At 37.0% G+C, this 21,548-nt stretch overlaps 1 protein-coding gene across 1 annotated transcript; it reads right to left on the bottom strand.

The window, feature by feature from the left end:
• Window positions 1–19,785: 19,785 nt before the first annotated feature.
• On the bottom strand, window positions 19,786–21,469 carry LOC113229732 (BTB/POZ domain-containing protein KCTD16). Its single transcript, XM_026463414.1, is given in 4 exon segments — window positions 19,786–20,775; window positions 20,777–20,838; window positions 20,840–20,890; window positions 21,464–21,469. Coding segments are annotated over 4 exon segments (840 nt in total). The 3' UTR covers window positions 19,786–20,054.
• Window positions 21,470–21,548: the final 79 nt, after the last annotated feature.

Raw genomic sequence — 21,548 nt, 5'->3', positions numbered from 1 at the left:
TGACCATTTATAGTATTTTTTTCTTATTCATTCCGGAAACTAATAGTGCGCTCCACGTACATACGTGCATTTACGTGGACTTGAGAAGCATGATTTTACAAGGTAGGTATATCTACGTCTGACTGCTGAACACGGGGCGCAAATATAGGTACTTTAGGCAATTGTAGGTCCGTTGACGTATAATACTTAATTATTTAAAATAATACATGGTAAAATACGTATGAAGTAACTGTATTCCTTAATAAGTGTCTAACTCACCCAGTACTACCCCCTAACGGGCGTACGTAGGTCTATACTGGGAAGGCACATGTCACACCACCCAGAGGACATTAAATCTGTCAGAGCCAGGAAAGTCTTTCAGTTATTCAATGCTGTCGGCACATGTGGTTTTCTTCCCTGGTTGTCGGCCTTGGCTCTGCTCTGTAATTAGTAGTGATCACGATAGATCAGTCAATAGTCGCAGTGATGAGGGAATGCGTAGGTTCTGAATGAAGCCACAATAATAATAATAGTGTCTAACACTTTATTTCAATTTTGTTTTGCAAGCTTACTCTTATAGTTGAGAACCAATGTAAGCCGTGTGTTTCCACTCAGCATGACACATGGTGACCACAGTAACTGTACCTAATGTCCTGGGAAGGCCTAATTATCTAAGATTGACTTTTTTGTTATATATAGTTGAATACTTTTTATACAGCTGATGCACTTCCAATTGGATTTTAAAATATTTTTTTACTTATGCGTCTGAAAAAATCGGGTTCAAAGACACAAAACTGTAGTAATAAGGACACTTTTTAAATAATATCTCCCGTTCCGCTACAATTACTAGAACGTCACGTAATCAGTTTTGCGAAACTAAATTTTCTAAACGGACCTAACAGACACTTCCTGGCGTAGCTTCTAAAGCTGAAAAGCTATTTTCAATTTTTAATCCCTAAGCCAATTTTAAGCCTGTTACATGTAGGTACACTTTGAATGCAGCTGGCAGTCGGTAGTCACCTGTCTGCTAGCAAATCCGATGCCGTTGGCAGTCAGTCGCATTGGCGGTTGTGATGCAGTTGGGTCCATTGTATCAGAAACGTTAGCGGTCACAGCTGTGGGTCACAGTGATCGCTTCCTAAAGCCGGGTACTAAGTAGCGAGCCCGAGAGACTAAGCCATTACTGCAGATAACAAAAGTTTTTGATGAAAAATATGTGAGATAAAAGCTTTTTAATTTTACATGAAAATGGAAGTTGCAATTTCGTGTATATTTCAAACGGAGATAATGGCGGCTGAGAGTAGTTTTGTACACGCTTCGCAACTGAATTATGGATGGAGCTTTGTTCCATTCTACTGTTGTCATATAAGCAACAAGTTCATCATTTATTAACATTGTTACGTAGATATACGTACAGGCGTTATCAAAATGTGAGCTATTTCAGTTGGCGAACGGAGGTTTATCAACCATTTATAATTGCTTCTAAAATAAAAAATCTTTTGGTTCCTCATTCAAAACAAGCGGTCAGTCGGATGAATCTAAGACAGGTACCATTAAAAAATATACTTGGGTACCTACGGTTGTCAGTTGAAATGGAACTAGGATTTGAACGTGGGGTGGGCACGGCTGAGCGCCGGCTCTTGCCTATGCAGATAGGCAAGGCGCTACCGCCCTCTAGTAGGCACGCGATCAAAATGGTATACTTACAGTTATATTTTCCACAGGGATCAGAATTTCATGTGCAAATAGAGCAATTGTAAATGATGTTGGTAAGCAACAGGCCATTTATTTCGTTGTCGTCGCGAGCAGCGCTCAGTGCCCCCTGAAATTCTGCACCCCAGCACCATTGGTAAAGTCGGCACTGGCACGGCTTCGGCCCTCTGTTCAGCATGATACACACAGCGGGGTGCGGGTCGAGCGCGTATCGGGTTGGGTCGGGATTACGGCAGGTCTAATGCCGTGTATTTATATGGACAGCAACGCACCACGCCCGGGCGCGGGATGGGCGCACGCTCTCTATGTGTTTCACGCTTTATTAGTACATCTAATTTTACAGAACCATTTATTAAAATTTTCCTAGCCCATAATATACATTTTAAAGTTTCTTTAAGATTATTTATTTCCAAATTAAAAAAGGTCTTATACTAAAATTTAGAAAGTATGGTACGTACATGACCCAGTCTGGGTTTACCAAGGAGACTTAAAAACTAATTATTAAATTACTAGGTATACTCCATACTCAGTAAAAAGAGATCGACGTGAGCTTTCCGTGAGTTATGACTTATGTTTCAGTGAAAAATTCGTTTATAGAATAGTATGCTTTTTGGATGAGAGAGATTAATTTATTGCGGTGTTTCCTTGAAAATTGCGTCCCGTAATGCAGGCGCAACAAACAAAACTATAATTATCTACGCCTACGACACGAAATGTCAGGGTCGCCATATTAATATATTTAAGTTAACGCAATTCTCAACAATAAGTATGTACTAAGAATATCTTACGGGTCTCTGCCTATAACAATGCCCTGACTAAGTAAATGTAAGTACTTTAGTGGCAAGCATAATAAACCTCCCATCACATATTCAAGAATAATGGAATAATTCGTACCCCTGACGTCCCGAATAAACAAAGATAACAAAAGAGAGGAAAATTATTGAAATTACTCCTTTCATTTAGGTGCGGATACCTAAAATGTTTAGATTAAAATCTAGTTGTCGTTTAGGATCCGAACCCGCTGCTGCTACTCACAAATGGATAATTTTCAGGTTAGTTTTCTCGATGTAATTGCGGTAATAATTTTTTTAATTTAAATGGTTTAAGATATTATCATGAAGTTTTATTTAAAATAAACTTGTGTTAACTTACATAGTTTTATTTATCAAAACATTTAGAAGGCATATCATAGGTAACGTCGTTAACGACGAAATTCCGTTAAGACATAATTTTAACAACATTTGAAATATTTCCATTTCACACTGATTCATTTGGGTGCGAATTGGTTAACGATAAGTTGATAAGTCAGATCTTCTCTCTCTAGTCTGTCCAATTTCGGTGGCATTTTTTATTATTTAAATATTCTAGACTATTACCATGAAGCATTATATAATATTCGAGTGTAGATACCTGAAGTATTATTTGATATTTTGCGATAATATATTCGAATACTTAAATATTAAAAATTGCCACTGTAATTAGGTACACAAAACTAACCTGAAAATTACTTAAATACCAAATATAATACTAATTGCATCGCTACTAAAAGTTGCCGCTTGTTACTCTAAGGGTCGTATTCTAGAACTCTACTCAATACTCAAGTCAGGACTTGAGTATTGCAGTGAGCACTGAAAATCATACTCAAGTCCTTGCCACTAGAGTCGTATTTCCAGTGCTTGAAATCATACTCAAGTCTGCTCAAATCCTGACTTGAGGATTGAGTAGAGTTCTAGAATACGACCCTAAGTAAAACACGTAGCTATAATCGAAATGAAAATGCTCAAAGTGACCATATTAAAAAGAGTTTTAGGAAGTTTTCACGAGAGGGTAGATCGCATATTAGTTAACCTTTCCATCTTCTTAAATTTAAGACATCGGGTTGTAACCGCATATTCTTTTCAGATTAAAATTTAATGGAATACAAAGATGTCTAGAATTAAATATTTTATGTACCTAGTGACGTCATATTTTATAATATACTACGCATACCTGCTTGTATAATAATTACAAGTAACATATTTTCAGTACCCGACCTGAAAACTTGTTATTATCCCCACGTGGCAGTACCCGTACCTACCTATGTAGAAAATGAGTAGGTGTACACGTAGGTGCGTGTGCCCAAAGTTACCAAATATATGTAGGTATAGCTAATACATGTTTTCATATCTCGTTAACATTATCAATCAAAATAAGTAGTAATTCAAGTAAAAAGAGGATAATAGAATATTCAGTATGTAAAAAGTGTTCCGATAAAATTTTTAGTTCGAGGAGCCTTAAGGACATTTAGTGCGGCATTGAAATTCGTTGATGCCGAGCACGAAATATCAGAATTCAAGTTCTTATAGCAGGCAGGTAATATCGTGAAGGAACATTTCGAGAGAAACTGAAATATTTATGAGATTGAGTCGGCCAAGGCCGAGAATATTCCTGATTCAGGTGGAAAAGATTTTTCCGAGCTTTTAAACCCTAGCTTAAAAGGTTTGACAGGAAAGCTCTAACAAGATCTGTTCACAGGGCATTCTTAAATATCACCGAATAGGTTTAGAAAACTACATCAAATTGAATCGAATTAACTAATTTTCTTAAATTCAAGTTGTCCCGTGTAAAGTTACTTATAAATTATTAGTTGTTTATTTACTCATAAAAAAAACACTTGAAAGCTTACAGTGTTTACATTACCGAAACGCTTACAAGTTAATCTGATTAAATTTAAAAAATGCAAAAATAAAATTAACAAAAATGATATTACGTAATTAAATTGAAAAACACTGCGCACAGTATGCTACCCACTCTACAGGACACGAAAGCTCGAAAGGTAGTTCACGAACAGAAGTATCCCGCGCTGGATAACATACTGTTTGTTAAAGAATATATCTAAATTCTGATGCGGCCTGCGAGCACGTGCACCCAAGTAGCGCAACGGCCGACCAGGCCTAAGTGCGCCAGCGCATCCGGGTTGTGTAACTGATTCGTCAGCAACCGGACATAATGTATCAGCAGCGTTTCCTTTTTTCATAGTACAAGTGTATCCAGCCCCACCATGCCATTAACAAAGAGAGACGGAAAGAAGAACGGATAATGCCCATAGAGTCGTTTATAAAGGTAACGTGCGAATTTACGCAGGATTCTTTCCAGCATTGTTACATATTTTGCTTCAGAGGGATCCCATATTATATATACTTCAGCCGACTGCGAACTAAGGACTTATATAGCGTCACAGCAACTCCAGGATCCTTAAACTGAGAGCCGACTCTCATAATGAACCCTAGTGTTTTACTGGCTCTGCTACAGGTTGAACTAATATGCTGTCGGAAGTTCAGACTTAAATCCATTGTCAATCCAAGATCATTAATCGTTACGACTCTCGTCATAGGTGTGCCAGCCAGGTCGTAAGTAATACATAACGGCGCTCGGCAATTTCAGTCTGCTTTATGAACATTTGTTGGGCATCAATTGGGAGGATTTGTTCGAAGTGCGAGACGTTGACGAGAGCCTACGCAATAAGAGACATTTGTATATTCGTCGTAGTATACTAAAGAAATTATTAATTGTATCGAAAGAAAGTACTATCATCTGAAAAAAAAATCAAAATGAAGAAAAAAAAAATTTACGGGGAAATGTACAAATATTATAATGCACGTAGTAGGCATCTGGGGGTCTACATTGGATCTCCGTCCGACATCCGTCCGAAACAATTACTCACAATCACGCGTCTTTTCATTTGGTCAAGTATTGCTTATTTGGGATTAATTGTTTCGGACGGAGATCGAGAGTAGACCCCCTGATACGAAACGCAAGTCAAAATCATATCAACCATATCGAGAGGGTTATCAAAAGCGAGCCAGCAAAGTTCTGGAAATATATCGGGGAAAAACGGAGTAATGGGCAACCTTCACGTCATTATGTTCATAATGGCACCTTATCTGTCCAAGAAGGACAGGGTGCAGTGGATGGTTTTCCATAGTATTTTAGCTCGGTATTTCATAATAACGTGTCGCGATTAGATCCTGAGTGGACGTAGCAAAACGAGAGCGGGTTGGATGCTTATTGTGTGTCGATTAATGGACTGACAATAAATGAGTTACGAGTGGCGGTTAAAAAGTTGAAACCTCATTCAGCGGCGGGTCATGACAAAATTCCTATATTTCTTGTGAAGGATTGTTTCGGCCCTGGAGAGCCCTCTTTTATATTTCTATAATTTATCCTTAGATACTTGTAAATATACAGAATACTGAAAGACCTCCAGAGTGACTCCAGTTCCGAAGGGTCGATCTGTCGTGGATGTTACGATGTACATATCAATAGCAATAATATCAGTGTTCGGCAAGATCTTTGAAACAATGATTAATAGGCAAATCACGCGACAGAATCGGCCTCGCCTCGTTGACTGCTAGCACGGATTTAGGGAAGAGTGCTCAACCGCTACAAATCATGTAAATCTTGTTGATTTCGTTTCGGCTGGGATGGATTTAGGTCGGCACGTTGATGCAACATACTTTGATTTAAAAAAAACATTCGATATTTTAGACAACGACGTGTTGCTATAGAAGATGGCATTTTTCGGATTCACACCAAAACTTTTGCAGTTTCTCTTATGTTACCTTCGAAATAGATGTAGAGCCGGGCTTCGCTGTGCCACGGAGTACCTGTGGTGAGGATTTAACAGCGATGCAAACGCGCGACTGCATCGATACAAACGCGCGATTGCATCGATGCAATCGCCTATAAATCCCAAGTCTGCCGTCCGCTAACTAAAACGCGGCCAAGGGACAAAATATTTTTTTGATATCTTAAAAACCATAACCCAGTTTTGGAAAATTGAAATTGTTTAAAGATATTTCAGCTACACATCGTTAGGGTAAGTTCCGATAAGTTGAACACGTTAACTAATTTTAACTGTTTTTAAAAGAGAATTTTGTGCTTTATCTTTTGTTATTTAAAACGGATATTTGACTATTTGTCACTTAGCCGCGTTTTTACTGAGTGGATGGCAGAAGTGTACCGATGCAATCGCGCGTTTGTATCGATGCAGTCGCGCGCTTGCACCGCTGCTAAAAGTCGCCGTGTGTAACTGATCTTAGACAAATAAAATGTTTAATATACTTCATGACCCTTAATCTCCTTTCAACTTTCGTTTCGCGTTCCAGCTGCTGCCCCCTCCCATCCGCTTAAGACGTCCTTGCATCGCAAAGATTCACGTTCGTCCCGGCTGTAATACAAATTTATTTTTTAAGTCTTTCTTCTAGTGCAGTGCAGTTGCGGAATTGACTCCATTCAAACCAGCCAGTCTCCCGATCCCTTCCAAGTAAAGGTTGATAGCGTTGTGGTCACTAATCATTTTATTATGTGCATTCATTGACTTACAAATAAATGGACGACGGGTCTAATACAAAAACCACGAAAAAATGTCCCAAGTCAACCTATTCGAAATTTAAATTGTAATGTCATCGCAGTATCGCGCTGTCAGTAGAACAAATGAAGACTAAAGCGGAGTGTCGCGCTCTGTATACGATTTTAGCGCCTTACAAGTGCGGACACTTTTTAGCGCGGACCCGACGTCCATATAATTGTAAGTCAATGTGTGCATTTTATATATTTACATATGTGTTTATATCCTCCCGGACACATAATTCGAGGCACCTTGCACCTTGCAAAAATGTCGCAAAGGGCTAGAATACAAAAATAGTGTTATCATCGAAGAAAAAGTTTTCCCCGGTTTTGCAAATTCAAATTCCCAACAAGGACTTATGGAAAAGACGTTTAGTATACTAATTTCAAAATTGCATAATAGTTTTTGATCAATCAAACATTGTTTAAGCTTCGGGCACTTAACACTGAAAATGCGTGGTGGCTCGAATTATGCCTCCGGAAGAGTCTTTATGTTATTTATTATACCTACATAGATTATATAATCTATGTATTTATAATACTTACGTAGATAAGTGTCGGTGAAAGAGAGAGTAGAGCTCGTGGTGAAAGAGTTTGTCCAAGGAAGTACTGCCACTTTATATTATATTTAATAATGCCTTATCAATTTTCGTTTTTTCATTTGGTCTTATTTTGCGAGGTAAATACGAGGCCATTGTTCTCTGCCTAGATGCCCTGATAGCAGGATCCACCAGGTTAACCACCCTTTCACGACTAGATCCAGGTGAACTGTCACCACCAACTCCACCATTATTAGTACGAACAAAACTTTGTTCATCACTTTGTGCTGCTACGCGAAAGAAATTCACTGTGAATGCCTACATGTTTCAATTTCAAATGTGGCTTTAAATTAGTAATCGTGGTTTTATACGATATATTTTTTCTACATATTTTACACTCGGCGATTTTATCGTCCGGACTTCTTTCATAGTAGTCCCAAACAAGATTGTTGGTTCTCGACATTATCACTAAAATTAATTTATAATTATTTACATCTATTTACAACACGGGTTGTGTTGGGTACACAATGCACACTTTAAATTTATGTACATTTATTAAGCACTTATTATTTGGAAAGTTTATAAGGCCTTAAAAAACAATCACAGCAAATTTGTATCAGCTAGATGCATGCAAGCAAAACATCGAGTTAGGGACGATTACAAAACTTTTCTAATTTGTCATTGCAAACGGTAACAGTACACGTATCTAGGTATGTATATTACATAAAAGAGCTGTAATCCAACCGAGCAAAATAAACGAAAAAATTGTATAAACATCGCGCCAAATGTACTACTTAACTAGGGTGGATGCACATGTTCGGGAAATCCCCAAACGTTTATATAAAAAACTTAAATGTATTATTATTATCCAGACGAAATTAAAATACAATCCAGTAAATAAGTGCAACGCATATTAGTTGCATAATACGTATTCAGCGCCCAGCATGCGAACTAACATGACATGACCAAACATTTGAGAAACATAGATGGCGGTAGAAATGGAAAACCAGCTTATTTTTTTAACGTTAACACGTACGTTTAAAAAGCGTGCTTGTAAAAGCGCTTTTCACTTAAACGCTTTTTAGTTTAAAGCTTAAAAAGTGGTTTAGAAAAGCGTTTAAGCGCATAGACTTTTATGTTAAAAAAAGCTAGCAACGTTATTACGTTATTGAGTTAATTTGTTTAGGAAACAGGTGGCGCTGCTTGAAACTTAGACACGTTGTAAAAAATGAAATTGTTGATATTGATTATAAAACTGACCGACGCTTACGCTTAAAATAATAAGCGTGCTTAAACGCTTAGTTTAAAAAACAGACTTTTTAAAGTGCTTTTCGTTTAAACGCCCACCTCTAGATACCAATATCATAAAAAAATAAAAAAAACTTTGATCTCTCTGCCTTGGGTTGGCTGGAGAGATCTCTTTTGGAGATAAGTCCGTCTTTGATCACCTATTCTATAAGTAATTTTTTTGTTTTATTTTTAATGCGAATTATATGAACAAAATCTGTACTACTTGGGTGTACTAAAAATAAATCGTTAATAACAAATCACTCATAACACATCTGTTCCAAACATAAGGCTTTAGCGGTATATAGACGGATATATACCTAAGTTATTCACGAGTTTCAGTACCGGTCGTCTCTCATTCAAATGACTTGCATAGGTTACTCAATGGATCGGTTAGATATCATTCCTCTATTTTTATCATCAAACCAAAACCAGCTCGTGTAGAGATCAAAAACGTCTTCAGAGTATATACGCTTCGTAAATCTGTTCAAGGTAAACAGATCACGTTGCTCATGTCTTTGTGGGAAGAGCAAAATTTCACTCATGTGAGTAGTCATGTAGTGATTACGACGTATGCTAAATGTAAGTAATATAATTTTTAATAAATACACCAAAAAAGAAAAAACATTTATTTGGTCTCAGTATCTCATGTGAAACATAAAGTAGAGCTTAACTTCTAAGCATTGAGAGTCGGGTAATGCATGTAAAACAACCCGACCCTGCTATTCAGTGGGGACAGAGAAAAAAAGCAGAGTGGATATACTACACTAGTTAGTACAGCCGTGGTAGTTCGACCTATCATCTCTCAAGCAGAGGCCGTGAGTTCGAATCCAGGCTCGCATCTCCGGTTTCTCGGAATAAATCTGAGAAATTTAATTTGAAATCTAAAATGAGCTTTTGAACGGCTCGGCTTTTGAACGGAACGGTGAACGAAAACCTAGTGATGAAATCTGTACGTTGAAGAAGGTTCACAACCCTCGGAAAACGTGTGAAGTCTTGAATGATGATTCCACTAATTTGGTAGTCACGTTGAGGCGACAGACGCTAGTTTGAGTCCTACTAGGTACCTAGTTTCCTTAAGTACACACTTGACCGCAACCAATCACCTAATGGTATCTGACTTAGACGAAGTATTGAGCACTCTGAGGTTATTTGATTCCAGTCTGACCTTGCTCTCCAAATGACCCCGGATTCGGACTTCGTCCGTGATGTCGAGTCCAAGTATCCCAATACTTTTAGAGATGGTAGTCAGTGTTCTGGAACTTTGGCGTTATTACAAATGGAGATTTTTAGCGGTGAACGCGCAAACTTGTGTCTTTGCGGGGTTAAATTTTTCAAGACTCTATCAGGCCCATTCTGAGACTTGCTCCAAAGAAGTCTCGATTTTGGACACAAGTTGCAATCTGTTTTGTTCTACTTGCTGGAACTTACCACACAATATTTGTGCAACCTGTATAATAGACATCCCTGGTACTGTCATTCGTATAGCACTAAATGTTACTAGCTAATAACATATCATTGATATGCAGGATGAACAAGGTTGGCGATAGCACAGATCCTTGCGGAACGTCGGCGTTGATGAGCATGGTGTCCGAGCACAGTCCATCCACAGCGACTTTTAAGCTCCGTTCAGACAGGAAGCTGGCGATCCAAGTGCACAGCCCTTTTGGAAGCCCGTTAGATGGTAGCTTCGATAGAATATTAGTATTAGTAAATTCGTAATAGTAATAGTAAATATAGTAATAGTAAATAGTAATAGCAAATTCGGCAGTACCTACACAGGTTCACTAAAAAATTTACGCACTATAGCATACTAAAATATGCCATTAATTTTGGTGTTACACTAAGTTTTGTTATTCCATATTTTTTTGTTCTCAAACTAATATTCGCCTCTGATTCGCCGAGATTTTAGCTGAATGATTACAGGAAATGCAAAATTTTTTGACAGTCAAAAGCATTAATCATTTTGGAAACCCACTCAAACGAAACAAAGGTGGTACTCGAAGACGAGCAACAGTTTGTCGAAGAAACAGGTCACCGTCACTTGTTGATCGTCTATTTTATTCATCGCTACTCTCGCAGTATTCTTTCCACTTTCATGATGGACGTTTTTCCTTGTTTTTTATTTGCGTTGGTAACTGCTATCAGACAGTTATAAAAGTGAAATGAGCCATATCATAGAATGAATGTGATGTCTCTAGTTTAAGTGACGTGAACGATCTAAGACTACTATAGTAATAGTTCGGTAATCGATATTATTAGTAACTAAAACTTTGATAGATACTGTAAACATGGCATAATGGTTTTACTCGTCACCTTGTGCTTATACATATATAAGAAAGTTATTTTATTACTTCGGTATCACCAGAAAATCTTTCTTAACACTAAAGGCTGGCGACTTTCCTAGTTCTGTAAAAAACTCGTATATTTGGCGTATCGCCATTACGTCGAGGCTAAAGTGCCTATTCTTGTGAGTGGTGCATGGTGTTCCACAGGGTACCTTTTAGCCTAATTACTCTCTTCACTGTTGGTAATTAAAGGTTTTATGTACCGCTGTCTCAGGATCATGTTTTTGTGGAGGCCTTTTGAAGCATTACATGATTACACATAAAAATATCTTCGAGAAGAAATTATTTCTGAAGAAAGCACATTACAATTGAGTCTATCAGCGCAAGTGGTGTAATGAAATGCATATATATAAGATAAAGAGGGATTTAACATTAGCGAAATTATTGTATATATATAATATGCGACCAAGATAGTAATAATATTTACTCATTATGATTCTTTATTCACGAAAATGGCATCCAAATATTAAATAATTATGTACTTTACACCCACTTAATGTAATATTGTAGAAAAAAATTAAACGTTGTTTACACCACTTTTACGCTAATAGCCTCAATCATGACGTCTAAGAAGTATTTATATTACACATGGAACATGAAATTTTGAATCGAACTTATAACTTATAGCTATTAATATTTAATTTAGAAAAAGAAAAAGTAAGTTCAGTTGCGCAAAGAGGATGATATTTTCAAACCGTGTACGTACAAAAAGTTGGTACGATTTATTATCTACGAGTTTATATCCGGCAATGTTGCAATGCTACTCAAAATGTGTGCAGTCCCGAACCAGCATGGAGCCAGTGTGGTAGATTATTGGACTTAATCCCAGTGGCGTATAGCGCCGTTTCCACGTTACAACTTAGTCCCATTTATACCATTAATAGTATAATTCAATGGTATAACTGGTCCAAAGGGTTCCTGCCGGTCTTGGCCAACCTTAAATTTGGTACCTCTCTACTTTCACGATTACAAGAGTAGTCCGTTCCGGCAGTCTCGACTCGATTGTTTTTATGTTCCACTGCCGTCACCACCTTTGTGTTGTTTAGGATATTGTTTTCTCAAATAGTGGAATTTCTTTTCTAATTTTAAGTAAAACATATAATTTTAACTAGTAAGGGCTTGGCCGCGCTCGCCGCCGCCCCCATTGCTGTGCCGTCTGGAGCCATGGTCCCCTCTGCAACCCCCACGCTACACCACTGCTTAACCCTCTCCTTGGAGGAGACCCGTGGCACCTAATATTCCGGACCTTGCGAGCACAACAAATCACGAAAATGCGAAAGTCTTTATAAAAGAATATTGTATTTGTAAATTACATACAAGATTTGAAGGGAAATATTTTGCATTTATAGCACGATATCACTTATTTAGTATTTTGAATTGTATCACTTGCATGACCTTGTTTCTTAAACGTAAGCGCATAAGAATATCAGTTTTGGGGCAATCGGTTGTATTCTCTTTGCTTAAGATTTAAGTACGAAAATTTGATATCCGAAGAGTAACATAAACTTGGATGATAAAAATGCATGGTTTAAAATTTTGGAGGTTACTTTTGGTGTACGCCTACTCTGTCTCAGTCTTCCACTTTATCAAAAGCGTATTTTAAATCTTATTAAGGTGGCAAGATATGTAACCATTTTTCGCAGCAAAGTGAATCGCACGTTGACTGGAGTGATTCTTTAAGCGGTACACCGGAATTGTTTTGTTTCGTAAAAGCCTACGCTGTAATGGTGTGTTTACTTTACCAAATTTACCTGCCTTTCATAGGATCCTTGTAGGCGTTTCATATCAATCAGTGTCAGAAATGATACCTACCGCTCATTTAATGACGCATGTTTCTATTCTCACATTATTTTCTGGAATGTCTGGATTTCGTGTTAAATATTGTGTTCAAATTACTGTACTAAATATATATAAAAAAAAGTGGAGAATGAAGGGGCACACAAAACACACGTTTGTTTGATTTAAATCGTTACCAGGTAGTACTAATTCTGTAATATTAATAATCGACCCAAACTACATTCTAATCTTGAAGTGACTAACCTTTTTTTTTTATAATATTTGTACCAATAAGGGTGATTTTAGTTTTAAGGGACTAGGTATCTTAATACTAAATACGAATACGGAATCGTATCGGATGGAATCCTAATACGGAATACTTAATACCTAACAAAAAACCTAAACATTTGTTTTGTTTGATGTATTTATTTTGTCTGTTGTGTATAGGTACTTCGTTTTCTAATTGATGATCTGCTGGATTCGCAATTTTTGGTAACGCACACATAACGCACACACTCAACATAGCCCCGCACTAGGGAAACCCTGTGTCGCGGGTGCCATGGACACACACATAGACAACCACAAATTACACCCAAACTCACGAAAGAAATAATTGTAGGCCATACAACTATTTCTCCCGGCCCGGGAATCGAACCTGGGACCTCTGCGTGGCAGTCCGGCATGGTAACCGTTCGGCCACGGAGGTGGTGTAATTCGTATCTACACTTGAGGGCAACAAACAATTTGTATCACGTTTAAACTTTTTGTGTTTCTTGTTACTACGTAAATATAGAAAGTCGTACCTATATCAGCTAACAAATACATACATTCTTTGTAACAATCGGAGAACATCAATTAATACCTATTTATCTTGGATAGTGTTGTACTGGTAAATATCTTAGTTCAATATAAAAAACGCTTTGTGAATGCAAAATGGCAAATGCTTTGTGAATGTGCAAGATATTCACAAAGCGTTTGCTGGTTTTTAGTTAAATTTATTCGGCGTCAAATTGTCTCATGTCCAGGGGCTTTTATTAAAACCATTTTGGCATGAGTAATTCAACTTTTAATCGAAAAAAATAAGCTAACATTTTGGAAAAAAATGAGGGCTACGTAGAGCAAAAAGTAAACATAATAATGCCGTTCTCAGAATTCTTGATGTTTGTTTAGAGCGTGAAGGCAAAGCATAAACGCTAACAAGATAAGTTACTGAAACATGGTGAAATATTCTTTGTAATCGTATCTCTGGAATCTTTACATTCGTTTTAGGCTATTTTTCTTAGATCTATACGAAGTTACAGCGCTTCGTATACTTGTTGTAACCAGTCTGGTCTCCTTGTCCATATGCGTTCGTTTAAGCACAGCTATTGAAAGCGGGAGTACCTACCTATATAATTCATTTAGCTATGTATTTCAGTAATCTTCTTAACCATTCTCATAAAACGCGAGGTCGTGACGTATCCAAAGTAATGAAATGGTAAAATAGTAAAACATCGTCACATCACAAGGCTATTATCGTGATTATGCCTGTGGTGTTCTCAGAATTAATCTTGTCGCTCCTTAGATTTGTAGCTGGAAATTTCTCCAATGTGAATGGTTCGAAATCATTGAAATTACGTGGTTAAACATGCCTAACGAATAGAAAAGTCACTAGGTACAAGGCAAAAACACGTCAAGCTTAACACTTAAGACTTAAATCAAACTCTATGCCGCTTACGATAAGAACGGTCCAAAGTACAAAGCGTCAAGCTTAACGTGCTCTTGACTGTACAACGTCTGATATTGGCTTGAGGCCGCTAGAATTGTATTCCTCCCTGAAACTTTTGTCAGTTCTGCCTATGAATTTTCCAGGTAATTATGATATTAATACAAAGATTGAACACAAAGAAAAATTCCTTCGCTCGGACTGGATTCGACGCTGAGGACGACCGCTTTACCAATTGAGCTACAGATCGAGTCAGCAGACGCAAATCAAGGCACAGTAGGTTCGTTAGACCCTTTCATCTGAGATTCCTTGGACCCAGGTGGATACGAGCCAGTGCCTTGCGAATTTTTCTATGTGCTTGTTGCAGATCTATGTTTTTGGTTTTTAACTAAGCCGGGTCGAAGGAATTTTTCTTTGTGTTCGATCTTTGTACCTATTAATAATTATAACAAACTTGAGTAGTAATTTCACAAAAAAAATAAATGAATATCAAGGTAGTAAAATAATGGTAATATTAAGTATTATGGGATGCCTCATCGATATATGCATATTTTTGAGTGTTACCCAAATTGCCCACTAAAGGATTGAGGAAGGTGAAAGGGAGGATGTCCATAGATTTGCTTTTATGACTGATCAAAGGTAAAACCAGCGAGCCGTCCACTGTTCACACCGAAAGAGGTCAGTACCGATTAAGTGCTTTCAGAATTATTCTACGTGTAATATGAACAGGCAGCATTAATAAACAAAGTAGGAATGTACAATCTAGAAAAAGAGTCACAGATATTGGTAATAGGTAGGTATCTGTCGTGAGATAGAGCCAAAATATCATATACTGGAGGTCGAGACATGAAAACCGTAAATTAGACAGAGAAAACAATAAATATGGGAAACCACCAGCAGGACACGGCATTGAGAAATACAGAAAGTCTATGATCAAATTTTAACCGGTATCAATCATTTGATATAATGAAAAACTAAAATAGGTACAGTTACGTGGAGGATATCTAAAGTAGGTACGAACAGAATTTTAATGAATTCTGACAAATAGCTCCACGGGTTTAGGTGAAGAAGGTGTTGGCCCGATACGGGTTTCGAAATTAATTGTCCTTGAGGAATTCTTTGAATTTTTTCCGATTTTCTGGTTTCATCGCGATATTTTTATTTACTATTCCAAGCACAATTATCTAATTATTCAATATGAACATTAATCAAACAGACATAGAAGTCGAATGCAAATTAGGTGCGTAGGTTAGTAGGGACTAGACATGTGCCGCGCCGCCGCCGCCGCGCCGCTTATGAACTTGACCGGCGTAAAATCGGCGTGGCAAAATTGGTTCTATTTTATATAATGAAGTGTCATCTTCTTAGTTATTTTAATATAATATTTCCATGTAATTCAAATCAATTATAGAGTTTCTACGTATATCCTAGACAGATTAGACTAGATTTAAATTAAGAGCGTTTATTTCTAGGGGATTGTTTTTTTTACAAACATAAGTTACTTACGGTGTAAATAAACGCTGAAAATGAATTCAAAGATTGATTTAAACAATGTTTTAGTGTTATTTTTTTAAACAGGTATAAGGTTTCATATGCAGGTTAGTTTTATTTATCTAATTTCGGTGGCAAACGTATCTATTGGGAAATAATTAATATTTCAGGATTCTACACTTAAGTGTTAAATAATACTTCATGGTAATATTCAATAATAAAAATTTCCACCGAGATGGAGAAAATTTACATGAAAATTACCCATAAAATATATGCCACGCCGATTTTACGCAGATCACGCTGCCCGTGCTGCCGCATGTCGAAAAACACCAGACGACGCCGCCATCGATTTTACGATAGGCGCACATCTCTAGTTGTGATCACGTTCATTACATTGGAGCTTTAGTGCTCTAGGCATGCCAAGCCACTAGCCAAGTGTGGTAAAAGTTGTACTTTTTGGGTAGATTTTTATTTATTTTATTTTTTTTTATTTATGATAACTTGTTACATTATTAATTCATAATAGATAGACTTGGCCATTGGGCTGTGGGTATATAGTATGAGGTACATAAAGGAACACAATATAAAACTACAATTTTTTAACTAAATTTAAAAAATAAACAAAATCAATTAACATATTATATGTATATATATTATATATAATATACATATATATATTTAATTACTTTGTATTTATTTTTATTGAAATCCTTTTTTATTTTCAAAACTATTCATTTAGAAATCCTACAATAGCATTTAAGTCCAGTTTCAATACTGTTATAGTTCAGACTAGTTACAGAATTCAAAACGTACATCGACATCACAACTGCTTATTCCTTTATTAAATATATTAAATTTAAAATTGGTTACTTTTTCCATATTATTGTTTCTAATATACATAATATTCTCTAAACCATAAAACTTGAATGCATCTAACATAAGACTTTAGATCAATTTTAAAACATATATAACAATTACGATTCTTATTTTCTACAATACATAATTTTTTTTTCACTTATAGGTAGGTATTTCTGATTATAATTTCCTTCGTCATTGGCTCATTGACGAATTACTTTTAATAATTTTGTTGAACAGTTTGTTACCTACGTTGAAGACTGCCTTGAAAACGGCATGTTCACGTTAAAAACGCTGGCCTAACACCCATTTGCTCAAACGTCCATTAACTTTAATGCCCCATTAAGTAACGTGCTGACTCTAGTGTTGCTTCGATAAAGTATTATAGTTGATGACGCTTTGGTACTTGGTACTTGGTGTAACGGGCTGGTGTCCGCAACTCGATGATGACGCTTTAAAAGATCTTATCTGTAACTCGCTGTATGATATTCGGCACTCCTATACAGAAAAGGCCTTTTAAATGATATTGGATTTTACTTATATTTTTGATATCCCCGCTAAAGTGTTCCGCGATTTAATCCCAAAATTAAAAAGGTTCATACGAGATCATAAAAATGCATAAGATTGATAAAATAGGAAATGAAAGTAGGTCGTACTTACGCAAAGAACTTCTTGCACTCGGGAACTTTTGCGAGTCGTTAGGAACTTCCAACTTATCAAGTGATAAGTTGAAGACGAATTTGCGGGCCCGCCGCTTCAAGAACATAAAAATATATCATCTTCATAACTTTCATACCTATTGTTCCTTAGATATTAAGAAATTGCCTTAATTAAACCCAAAAATACTTAGATTCCTTCTAGGGTTTTTCAAATTTATAAAGTGAGTTTTCTCTTTTTACCTAATTTCGGTGGCGACTTTTATTATTTAAGTATACGGGTATAGTATAGTGAAATATTAAGTAATATTGTAAGTTACACTCGAATATTAAATAAAACTTTATGATTATATTCTAGACTATTGAAATAATAAAAATTGCCGCCGAAATTAGGTACAGAAAACTAACCTGAAAATTACCCATAAATTAATATTTATACTCAACGCGCATAAATATAACGACTGTTTTAAAATAAACATTTTCGTAAAAAATGTGTTTACTTACATAGTTTTATTTATCAAAACATTTAGAAGGCATTTCATAGGTAACTTAATTAACGACAAAATTCCGTTAGACATAATTTAAAAAACGTTTGAAATACTTCTACACTGATTCATTTGGCTGCGAATTGGCTAACGATAAGTGGGTAAGTCAGATTAGTTTTCTCTACCCAATTTCGGTGGCATTTATTATTATTTAAATGTTCTAGAGTATTATATTATCTATTATCTAGTTCCATGCTGATCTGGAACTAAAAGAAAAACCTTACTTTTATTATCTTTCTTTATTATTCTCTTATACTTATTATCTCGCGCAAGTTGTAAAAGTCGACTGAGGTATTGAGTTTAATAGTGTCCTATATGTAGGTGACAGTCTGGCAACCTGTCATTATGGTGCACTAAGTTACACAATATAGTATACAATGTTAGCCCAAACATTTGTCAAATGTGGCTTTAGTTGCACTGTGTCACTTAAAGCTCTGCCTACCCCTATATGGGAACCCAAAGGCGTGAGTATATGTATGTATGTCTAGAATATTATCATGAAGCATTATTTAATATTCGAGTGTAAAAATCTGAAATATTATTTAATATTTCACGATAATATACTCGAAAACTTAAAATAATAAATATTGCCACCGAAATTAGGTAAAGAAATCTTACCTAAAAATTACCCAAAGTCCAGGTGTCAGGAAGTTATTTGAAAGTTAATTTAAGATACCTAGTGATATGGATAGTTGTGATTGTGTCACGAGATAGTGAATAAAACAGAAAAAGCCTAAAAAAACTGAAGAATAGTACTCCCAAAGACGAAACATAAAGGGAGTTTGTTAACCATTTTGTTATGCAAACGATTAAAAGTTTCTAAATACGGACGTAGCAATATTTTCCTTCAACTTTGCGAATATCTTTGGTGTTTCCTGAAGACATAATTGCGTCTTTATCTTGTTACATAAAAGTTTCAACGTCTTTTAAGCTCGGTTCTTTTCAATATTCGTTCCGAAGTATAGTCAGAATAATCATTGAGTCTACTGTCTAGAACTAATTTTTACTTTTTTAGGTACGGTCGCGCTCCATTTTTTCTATAAATTTTTACTTAACTGTTCGTTAACATGACTTAAATGTATGTATATTTTTAACTACCAGAATTGTCTAGAAGAATAAAAAACATATTATCACAACACATACTCAGTACACAGGTTGATATACCCAAAAACATAGCAACATGAAAATCGTATAGTGCACGAAAGCAAAACTGAAACTATTTCGTTACTGTATACTTTATAGTAATTTGGCATATTTTCTATCAAAACAGGTGGCCCTCGAATTTTCTTCAAAATATTTTATACAGTGTAAGATATATATAATATTACAAAGTAAGTATAAAATAATTAGGAAAATACATTCGAATTATAAATAGAGTACATAAGATAGTCCTAAAAGGAGATAACTTTTATTACCTACTGTACTTTATATTTTTACATTTAATACTACCTATTGTTACATTGAGTATTATTATTAAAGTTTTGATTTATTTATTTTATCTACATAAAATATATACTTTACTTCACTTCTAACGAATCCTTAACGAGGGATCACATAAATCCAAACTTGATCTGGAATTTTTATATCTACATAATATATTTGAAAAGTAGAGTTCGTGAAAAAAGGGATATTAATTTAATTCTCTCAGCCCCACTCGAATCGCACGAATGTTGTCATTACCTGCACGTGAAAAGTTCCTTTTAGATAGCTTCGCCGCAGGTACTGCGCATCTGTCAGTTGTTCCAGCTGATCCATTGCCACTATTTCCCAACTTATTCTCGCACGAACACAAATTCGTTGTAATGGTTCCAGCGGTTCTCCTCAGAATCCACTCCTGGCTTGAGGTCGGTCGCTCCGCCGGCGGTGCCGCTGCCGCAGCTCGCAGTCAATTTGAACCCATTTTCTTGCAGCATGTCGAACGCTTGCTCGATGAACGAGTGCTTCAGGAAGAATCGGGACGTGTACCGGTCCGCCAATCCGTGGTCGGGATCTCGGGACTCGTTCAGCGTTTCCCCAAACACGTCTCTACACAACGTCACCTTGCCGCATACCAAAATTCGCGACAACTTGCGGAACTTAACATCTGCGAGGCCATCACGGCCAAAAGCAAAGCTACCTCTGTAACCGACAGTGATGCATCCTTTCTCGCGATTCGGCGGACGAGGATCAGATTCCTTGACGGCGTTCTCGAGACCCGGCAGCCGGTAATGTTTGGCTTCCCGCGCGAGTCTCTTGTGTTCCCTGAAGCACTCGGGCAGCACCAGTCCGCCGTCACGAAGGTAGTCAAGCACGTACCGGAAGAGGACGCCGTCGCGGTCGAAGAAGAAGCGGCCGCGGGCGTCGCGCGGATGTTCGGCGTTGGCGATGGCTTGCGCGGGTAGTGAGTCGGGTTCGCGCAGAAGCGTTTCGCGCGTGGTAGCGTAGTGCACGCCGCCCACGTTGAGCTCGAGCACGTCGGGCGGCGCGTCCGCCATGGTTGGGGGCTGAGGGCGCAGTGCCGCGGCGGCTGCGCGCCTCCGCCCCCCCTGACCCACTTACCGCGCGTCTCGGCGCCGCGCGACCCATCAATAACGCACGCCCGGGTTACTGACTTGAACGTAATTATTTCCTACCCTTCTGAGCGAAAACTCCTCCGTAAAAGCCTTCAAGGTCAACGTCTATTGTTAGCTAACAGATGGTTTATTATTTCTTGATAATCGGAAGAATGTTCTAACATTTCAGTGGTTTCCGGCGTTTGCGGCGTATATATAGGCGCACACGTTATTATAGTGTGATGCACATAAACTCCAAAGGCTTTTTATAGAAATCTAAACAAAGTTGTTTATTTATTCTGTTGAGAAACTTCGTAAATTTTACATTGTTATGTGCGTGGTCTCCAAAGGATTAATTTAAAACTTTTTAATTATTCCTCTCCAAAGTTAGAAACTCGACACGTTAACACGCATGAAAAAGTTTGTCTAAGCTGTAGCGGACACACACGCCGAGGATTAAGGTTAACCAAAGACGTATAAAGCACATCAGGTTGATGTTGTAAAATTTTACAGATTTTGACTGGCCTGGATACAGAGCTAACTATTGTGGCAAACGCACGAAAGTGTAAAATGCTGAACTTAGTTTTCAAGAACAATTTGTTTATGAGCGGCGACAAACTCGCTTGGAGTCTTAATTGTCCAGCGTTTACCGTCATCACCGCGCAACATTTCTTCAAATATTAAATAATCATAATAATCATTAACGCGACAATTTTGACTCATTATACGTGTAAT

This window comes from Hyposmocoma kahamanoa, unplaced genomic scaffold, assembly GCF_003589595.1.
Source record: "Hyposmocoma kahamanoa isolate Upper Pololo Valley unplaced genomic scaffold, ASM358959v1 62, whole genome shotgun sequence".
Taxonomy (NCBI): Eukaryota; Metazoa; Arthropoda; class Insecta; order Lepidoptera; family Cosmopterigidae; genus Hyposmocoma; species Hyposmocoma kahamanoa.
Note: the sequence above shows the minus strand (reverse complement) of the source record. Positions and strands in the feature narration are given on the sequence as shown.